Here is a 9,503-nt window from a genome sequence, read left to right on the forward strand (position 1 = left end):
AGGGAAAAAAGACGGTTAGAACCTACGAAACAGGCGAGGCAAAAAAAAGGTAAAACGAAAAAGTTGCTAGATGATGCAAATTTAGCAAAATTAATAACAAAACATAGGGAAAATATTGAAAATGCATCTTCTTCTGTGAAAAAATGGTATGAAAAGTAATCAAGAAATTGATAAAAATAAAATAAATTCTTGTATAAATTTTCTTTTTTTTTTTTTCTTTTCCTAACTGTAAACAAAAGGACAAAACAAATATTTACAATTAATGTAAATTTTAAATAAGATTTTATAAGCAAAAAAAATTAATTTTTAGGGTCAAAAAAAGGTCACACACTCACCTCCCAAAAAGTAAATAATTGATTTAATTTAAATATATTAATATCAATTTTTTTTATTGTTGTTTTAATAAATTATCGCCCTATCAAAAAAAAAAAATTAAATTTTAAATCTATTTATTCATTTATTAAATTTGCTGGAAGGTAAAAATAAATTTCCTACTTTCCCATATAAATACTTATATAAATATAACAACAAATGTAATAATAATAATAATAATATCCTACGTTCCTTTCGAAAAATAAATTGAGTAGGGGAAAGTTTTGTTCTAGAGAATATAGCCGGAAGAATTACAACTTTTATTAATTTCTTACGTAGTTCGACAAAAGGAGGGGTAGGAGGAGGAGGGGGGGGAGGAAGAAGTCAAAAAAGGAAACATCTATTGGTGGACTATTAATTCACAAACGTTACAAATTTGTCGTTAAAAAATTAATTAATTAACAAATAGAAAAAACAAATAATAATTTTGTAAGTGTAAATGTAACGGTTTTTTTTTTAAAAAAAAAAAAAAAACCGTTACGTAATGTGAAGATGATAGAAAAAGAAAACATTATTGTTTTCCTTCCATTTAAAAGAGAGAGAGAGAGAGAGAGAGAGAGGTGTAAAATCTAACACGAAAGATTTATTTTGCAAATGATGATGATGATGATGATTCGTTTGATGAATTTATTAAAAAGTTATTTAAAAACGCATAAAAATTAAATTTTTTTTTGTTTTTGTTTAATTACTTAATTATTTAAACATTTTTTGCAAAATTATCACGTGACGATTTTGTTTAAACAAAAGAAAAAAAAAAATTATTTTTAATCGGTTTTCGAACGTTAATTTTTATTATCCAAGGGATCGCCATCATTCTATTAAACGTTATTATTATTATTATTATTATTATTATTATTATTATTATTATTATTATTAGTATTATTATTATTATTCGATTAATCCAATGATTAAAAAGAATTCAAAAAAACAATTAACAAAAACTTGACCCCTAAAATTAATTAATTAATTAATTAACAAAATTCAATAATAATAATAATAATTTCGTTAAAACCGTCTACGCCTCCTCTTACCCTCCCTTTCCCCTCCGCCCCCCCCCATTAAGGAAATTTAAAAAATAAATTCGTCGTGATCGTTTATCTCTTGATAAAGTATTAAATAATGGAATAAATTATTAATTAATTATTTATTTAATTATTTATTACGTAATTTTAATTATACGAAAAACGATTGATTTTTACATAATTTTTTTTACATTTACTAAAATATCCTTTCCATCGTGTTTATTATTATTATTATTATTATCATTATTATTATTATTATTATTAGTATTAGTATTATTATTTTTTTTTTTATACCTATTATTTTTATATTTATATGAAGATGTAAAATTATAAAATTTTTTTTTATTACGTCACAAGACAACACGCGGTTAAATTTAATTTTTCGCGGTTTTTTTTTTTTAAATTTTTTTTTTTTTTTTCATTTATTACATTTGGGTGCGTACGAGAGAGAGAGAGATAGACAAGGGAAGAGAGAGGGGAAGCGAGAGAGAGAGAGAGTATAATAACTTAATATATTTAGAGAAGAAAATTATAACGAATTATGTTATATATATATATTTGGACGTGATAAGTTTTTTTTTTTTTTTTTTTTTTTTTTTTACTCTTTGCCAAATAAAATTTTAAATTTTGCCAATTTATTTATTTATTCATTTATTTATTTATTTGGCATTTAATAAAAAAAAAAAAATCACATTCACGATTGTACGTAACGTAATTATTATTATTATCATCAATAAAAAGTAGAGTAAAATATTATGGAAAAAATACCTACATGACTTTACGTAAAAAAGTAAATAAATAAATAAATAATAATAATAAAAGTAAAATTTTTTTTCGTTGTAAAATAAATAAATAAATAAAATTAAATAATTTGTTTAGAAAAAAAGCGGTTTTTGTTAAATAATAATAATAATAATAATAACAACAAGTTTGACTCTGATTTAACTTGAGGTTAAAATTAATTAAAGAGGTTAAAAAAATAAATTTTTTTTTTTTCCTTACGATAAAATTATTATTATTATTATTATATTTAACGTTTTCATTAACGATGATTATTAAATTTTATTTTAATAACAAATCATCATCATCATCATCATCATCGTCGTAGTCGTAGTAAATTATCATTATTAATAATTTTTGTTAAATTAAAAATAAATATTTGTTCGCTTTAAAATTTTTTTTTTTTTTTTTATAAACGATAAAAATTTGACGAATTTTTATTAATAATAATAATAATAATAATAATAGTAGTAGTAATAATAATAATACTAATAGTAATAATAATAATAATAATGAATAATAAATAATAATAAGCCGGTTTAACATTGTACATTTATATATAAAGGAGATACGTGATGAGATCTCTTTATTTAAAAATTATTATTATTATTATTATTATTATTATTATTATTATTATCATCACATTTTTTTTTGTTACGATGGAGTTATTCAATTATTTTATTATAAGAAAAAAAAAAAAAAAACTGAACCTGGGAAATGAAAAGTCACTGAAAACTATGGTAAAAAAAAAAAAAAACGATTACATAACAATGACTCTGATATCATTAGGAGTAGAAAAAAAAAAAAAAAAAACGCAAATTTTAAAGGTGGGGAGTACGCATAAACGTATTTCGTCGGATTAAATGGGGGGGTTTCCTTTTTTTTTTTTATCAATCATTTCTAATAAGTTCTCGACTTCGATCATCCATCCATCCATCTTTTTTTTTGTCTGCCGAAAATGAAATCAACGATTATACGTCGAAATTTATTTAATACGACAAAATCTTTTACAACAGCAGTTGATATATCTGATGCTGATGTTGGGGATCATTTGAGGGTTTTGGAACGTTGTAAACCCTACAGCGAAGTACCTGGACCGAAGGGTTTACCATTTATTGGAAATTCATGGCGATTTCTACCCCTAATCGGTAAATATTAACTCCATTCATTATTATTATTATTATTATTTTTTGAATTTAATCGGTACTTAAGTAAATCGCGATTCTATTATTATTATTATTATTTTTTGCATTTTTTCTAACGTTTAAGTTTAAGAAAATTAATAATTTATTAACGTACAATTTATTTACATAACTTTAATAAATGAAAATCGGGAAAAATTTTAAATTAATTTAAAGTGTTAAATAAGCTTTTCGTTACACTGCAGTATTATTATTATTACTATTATTATTATTATTATTATTATTATAAAATTTAATTAAAAAAAAAAAAAAAAATCGAACGTTAATGATATTCCTATTAAAATTTATTAATAAAACTATTCGAATAAGTTTTAATATTTAAATAATTATTTATATAAATAAATAAAATTATTATTATTATTATTATTTTTAATTAATAAATAAATAAAATCAATAAGTTTTGTTTTAAGATTTGCCGAGGAGGAGTTTTACAAAAAATTATTTAAACAAATTTTTTTTTTTTTTTGTTGAAAATTTTCAAGTATAACGAAAACAAAAATTATTATTATTATTATTGTTGTTGTCGTTATTGTTATTGTTATTATTGTTGTTGCTGTTGTTGTTAAGTTACAAAAAATATTTTTTTTTTACTTAAACAAATAATATCAATTGGATTTTTTTAAAATGTTTTTTCACGGACGAAAATATTATTATTATTATTTTAACCTTTTAACCGTTTTTTTTTTAATTATTGTAATTTTTTTTACATTAAAAAAGAAAAACCTTGGTCGTTAACAATTTTTTTTTTTTTTGCAAATTGTTTTTAAAAAAAAAAATGACAATGACCCATCGGAAATTACCGTAAAAAATTTTTTTCTATTTACACGTCATTGAATTTTCACAAAATTATTATTATAATGACCCGCGTAATGTAATCGCATTAAAAAAAAAAAATTTTTAAATAAAATTCGCGCCAAAATTAATAATAATAATTACCCGATGAACGATGACACAAGGTAAAAGAAAAAAGTAAACAAAAACAGGTATTTTTTTTTAACGTTAAGGAGGTCATTTTTCCAGTATTATTATCATTATTATTATTATTAATAGATAATATTAAAATAAATCAATGATATGGGTTGTATATATGTATGGTTACGTTATTAACATTCGATTTTTTTTTACTTTTTGTTCGAATCGATTAAATAACATTTATTTAAATAATAATAATAATAACCTTAATTTAAAAAAAAAAAAAAAAAAAAAACCGGCATTTTTATATCCGGCATTTTATTACACGTGCCAATTTATCGATAATAATAATAATAATAATTTATTTAGGACATTATAAATTGGAGTCTTTGGATAAAGTTATGGAATCATTATATCGGGAATATGGCGACGTTGTAAAAATAAGCGGTTTGATTGGACATCCCGACCTTCTTTTCATATTCAATCCGAACGAAATCGAAAGGATATTCAAAAGAGAAGAAACTCTGCCACACAGGCCTAGCATGCCGAGTGTTAAATATTACAAACAAGTTCTACGTAAAGATTTTTTTGGTAAAAACACGGGAGTCGTTGGAGTGTAAGTGTTGTTGTTCATTTTGCCACCCATTTAATCCCATTAATCCCACCGCCTTCCTCAAACGTTTTAATTAATTAATGACCTCTATGGTTTAGCCACGGACAACAATGGAACGATTTTAGAAGTAAAGTTCATCAGACGATGATGCAACCGTCAACGGCAAAAAAATATCTAATACCGTTAAATCAAATAACGACGGAATTTTTAAATAGAATACAAGAGAATATAAAATCAAATGACGAATTATCGTGCGATTTCATGGAAGAACTTTATAAATGGGCTCTCGAATGTAAGTTTTATAAATGATAATAATAATAATAATAATAATAATAATAAACCCATCCCATAATTGCGTAAAAAAAGAAAAAGCCGAAAAAGAAATAATAATAATAATAATAATAATAAAATATTTTTAACAAAAGATTTGTCTCTTTTGTTGTTGACGACAATTTGTCACTGTCAAATTTTTTAACATTTTAAATAAAAAAAAAATAATAATAATAATATTCACGTATATAAAATAATACATAAGATTTTTACGTAACTACATAAATTTTTTTTTTTTTTATTCGTCGTGACGGAAATCGAAAAATTTAATGTTAATAACAAATAAATGTAAAAAAACTAATAATTATTTTCTCGTTCGATCGATAAAAAATCAATTTTCAAATCGGCCATATTTGGTCGAAAGTATTTATACACACACCCCGATAATAATAATAATAAAATGCATGCAATAAAAAATTTAAATTTTGTATGACGTCATAACAAAATCAGCGATAGGTAAAGTAGCTTTGGATACGAGATTAGGTTGTTTGAATAAAAATTTAGAAATGGAATCCGAAGCGCAAATAATGATCGATTCCGTCAAAACGTTTTTTGCAAATGTTGCACAAGTCGAATTGAGAATGCCTGTATGGAGAATATACAGCACTCCAGCCTGGAAAAAATACATAGGCGCGTTCGACGTTTTCAGAGAGTGAGTTAATTACCGAATATACATATCCTTCGCAATTTTCGAACTCTATTAATTAAATAATTTTTTTATTAAAGAACTTGTTTGAAATACATAAACGAATCAATGATAAAACTAAATTCTAAAACCTTAAAAGATGATGATGATGATGATGATGATGATATACCATTAGTCGAAAGGATACTATTGAAAACATCCGATCCGAAAGTGGCAACCGTTTTAGCTTTGGATTTACTTTTAGTCGGTATAGACACGGTTAGTAGGATTTTATGTACCTTAAGAGAAAATTTTTAATTTTCCTCACGTTAATAATAATAATAATAATGAAAATTTTGCAGACATCCGTTGCGGCAACGACAATTATTTACCATTTGGCAAAAAATCCAGAAAAACAAGAAAAATTATACCGAGAACTTTACAATTTGCTACCGAACGATGACGATTTGATAACGGAAAAAATAATATCACAATCGGTATATTTAAGCGCTTGCATAAAAGAAAGTTTAAGGTATGAATTGGCAAAAATTTTCTCCCCATTTTCCCCTTTTTCCTATTTTAAATAACGAGACAAAAATAATTTATCGATGACAGGATAAAACCCGTTATAATCGGAAACGGAAGAAGTTTAACATCGAATGCAATCATCAATAATTATCAGATTCCCAAAGGAGTAAGTTTTCCGATGTGAAATCCTTTTAAGGATTTTTTCCAAAAAATAAAAATAAAAAAATAATTGTTTTTTTAGACTCACGTTATATTTCCACATTACGTCGTCGGTAATCTTCCAGAATATTTTCCAAAACCCCAGGAATTCATACCCGAAAGATGGTTGAAATCTTCTTCTGGAAAATTTGGGGAAAAATGTCCACACGAAAATAAAATTCACAGATTTGCATCATTACCATTCGGATACGGAAGAAGAACTTGTTTGGGACGACGTTTTGCTGAAATTGAATTAAAAATTCTTATATCAAAGGTATGTAATTAAATTTTTGGGGCCATTTTAAAAATAAAAAAAATTTTCCGCTGTGACGTCATCATCACAGTTTACATGTTATTACGTTTAAATTGACTTATTAACCTAATAAAAATCAAAACCTGAGTTTTTTTTTTTTTAAAAAATAATTTAATAACATTATGTAATTTTATTACTATCGAGTATACGGTTAAATAAATTCACTCTCTCTCTCTCTCTTTCACTCTATCTCTCTTTCTCTCTTTTCAGATATTTAGAAAATATAAAGTGAGTTATAATTACGGGTTAATAAAATACCAAGTACAATCAACGTACAAATCATCTCATCCGATTTATTTTCATTTAAAAAAAAGAAAATGAAAAAAATCTATAAATTGTTAATTAATTATTTAAACAAACGATTACGTTCCAAACAAACAAACAAACAAACAAACAAATTGTTCAAAGTAAATAAAACAAAAAAAAAAAAAAAAAAATTTTTTTTTTATTAACTACGAGTATTCACACACGATTACAACGACCGCCGCCATTTTGAAAAAAAATTGATCCTTATTATTATTATTACGTAATTTTATATTTCAAATTAATTTTATTAATGTTTTTGTTTTTGTTTTAGTTTTATGTTTTAGTTTATTAATGTGCAAAATAATAATAATAATTTTTTATTAATACATAAATTTTTATTTATTTTTTTTTAATAATAAATTTAAAATTTTCCGAAGAAAAAAAAAAAAAAAGAAAAATTTTAATACGTCAGAACAATTAGTTTTTAAAATATTTTTCCAATAATAATAATAATAATAATAATAAATACGTTAATACAAATAAACTCGACAACGTTACAGACAACAACAAAATTGTTTTGTTAATTATTATTATTATTATATAATAATTAGAAAAAAAAATTTTTTTTTTTGGGTGATATCATTCGAATAAATTTTTTTATTATGACGTTCGAATCGATTTATATATAAATAAATAAATAAATAATTTCGTAATTTTTTTTATTATTATTATTGTTAAAAAAAAAATTAACAAATTAGTCGATTATTTTATATTTCAAGGCTTTAATGTCGGCTATCAACAACAACAACAACAACAAAAATTTCATTTCGTGATAAGACAAACAAAAACAAAACCGATAAATCCATTTTATTTTTGTATCAATAACTAATAATTTTCAAAATGTCGTTTTTTCATAAAATATTCAATATTAAATATTTATTTTTAATTTATTTTATTTTTTTTATATTAAAGGTAAGATTTTTCATTTTTTATTTTAATTTAATTTAATAATTTTTTTTTTTTTTTTTTTCATCATCCCGTGGGAAAAATCGAACCGTTTTGAATTATTTCTTTTACGGTTGAATTCGATGTTAATAATAATAATAATAATAAATTAAAGGTAAATGGATTTTCTTGGACATTTTGTGGGGATGATACGGATCAAATAAAAATTTCATCTCTCACCGGTTTTGTTAACGAATCAAAAATTTTAATATTAACGGGTAATGGTAAAGTTGGAATAAATGTTACATCTCCAATAAAGGTATTTAAATTATTTATTTTATGTAAAAGGTATTATTATTATTATTAATATTATTATGTTATAAGGTTATTTTAAGAGTTAAAAAAAAATTCTTTTGGGGATGGGCAAAAATACCATGCGTTGAAGATTTTGGTTCTTGTACCTATAAAGACATATGCACACTAAGTCCTTACATAAATGATACCGTTTGCCCTTCGGAATATAAAAATAATAATCTACCATGTAAATGTCCCATTTTAGAGGTAAATATTATTTATTTATTTAATAAAATGATTCTCCTTACCTGAACGAGTACTACCAATGAGTAATTGTCTGTTGTAATTTTTCTTTTGTTCAAGGGTCATTACGCAGCGAAAAATTTTCCAATTAATTTAAAAATACTTCCTGATTGGGTTGAAAATGGATTTTACAAAGTTAAAATAACCGTCATGAAAGAAAAGACAAGATTACTCTGTCTTGAATTATCTGAAACATTAAAATTTAAAAAATTAACGGATAAGACAAAAAAAAATAACGGTTAAAACTTTTTTTTTAATAATAATTAATTTAAAAAAATATTTAATATGTAATATTTATATAATTTTGAATTTTTATTTAACAAAAAAAAAAAAAAGGAGTAGTAGTAAATTATTATTATTATGTGAATAGGTTTTTTGTCGTTAATAGAAAAATGTTTGCATTAGTCAATTATTATTTTAATCAATCGATTAATTATTTGAAAAATTAGTCCATTTTTATTTTTATTTTTTTATTTTTTTTTGAAATAACACTTTAATAATATTGCACACTGAACTCATTAAAATTTTTATTATATCAAAACAATTAAAATTAACTTATCTAAAAAACTGATTACCGATTTTATATTTTTTTCCTTTTTTTACTTATAAAATGACTTTGAAATACTTCTCCCTCTTGAGTCGGTGAATCTGAAATGCTATTTATTTCTTCTTCATGTAAATCTGTCGCTTGTAAACTATTAAAGACAAATAAAAAATTAGTAAAAATGAATAATAATAATGATAATTTTAAAAAAAATAGATGTAAACTTAACTGAGCTTCTTGTTCTAAGCTGTGCAACATTTGAAAACCCGGTTCCAA

The 9,503-nt window shown here is 23.0% G+C and overlaps 4 protein-coding genes across 4 annotated transcripts in view; 3 read left to right on the forward strand and 1 right to left on the reverse strand.

Annotated features, from left to right (window-relative positions):
- Phum_PHUM123370 (RNA-binding protein, putative) overlaps positions 1-159 on the forward strand; it is a gene marked incomplete at both ends in the record, with an annotated part of 2,002 nt that extends 1,843 nt beyond the window's left edge. The window contains one exon of the mRNA XM_002424208.1: positions 3-159. Coding sequence (XP_002424253.1) covers positions 3-159 — 157 coding nt within the window. The remainder of the gene's footprint in view (positions 1-2) is intronic.
- A 2,973-nt stretch (positions 160-3,132) lies between these two features.
- Phum_PHUM123480 (cytochrome P450, putative) lies at positions 3,133-7,216 on the forward strand (the record flags this gene model as incomplete). The annotated part of the gene is made up of 9 exons (XM_002424209.1): positions 3,133-3,322; positions 4,658-4,904; positions 5,000-5,193; positions 5,682-5,883; positions 5,958-6,135; positions 6,219-6,388; positions 6,472-6,550; positions 6,626-6,856; positions 7,106-7,216. 9 exons carry the CDS (start codon positions 3,133-3,135, stop codon positions 7,214-7,216), a joined length of 1,602 nt encoding a protein of 533 aa, XP_002424254.1.
- Positions 7,217-8,582: 1,366 nt separating this feature from the next.
- Phum_PHUM123490 (uncharacterized protein) lies at positions 8,583-8,926 on the forward strand (the record flags this gene model as incomplete). Its single annotated transcript, XM_002424210.1, has 2 exons — positions 8,583-8,627; positions 8,744-8,926. 2 exons carry the CDS (start codon positions 8,583-8,585, stop codon positions 8,924-8,926), a joined length of 228 nt encoding a protein of 75 aa, XP_002424255.1.
- A 337-nt stretch (positions 8,927-9,263) lies between these two features.
- Phum_PHUM123500 (uncharacterized protein) overlaps positions 9,264-9,503 on the reverse strand; it is a gene marked incomplete at both ends in the record, with an annotated part of 1,225 nt that continues 985 nt past the window's right edge. Inside the window, one exon of the mRNA XM_002424211.1 lies at positions 9,264-9,474. Coding sequence (XP_002424256.1) covers positions 9,264-9,474 — 211 coding nt within the window. The remainder of the gene's footprint in view (positions 9,475-9,503) is intronic.

The sequence above is a fragment of the Pediculus humanus genome, genomic scaffold (assembly GCF_000006295.1).
Source record: "Pediculus humanus corporis 1103172107470 genomic scaffold, whole genome shotgun sequence".
Taxonomy (NCBI): domain Eukaryota; kingdom Metazoa; phylum Arthropoda; class Insecta; order Psocodea; family Pediculidae; genus Pediculus; species Pediculus humanus.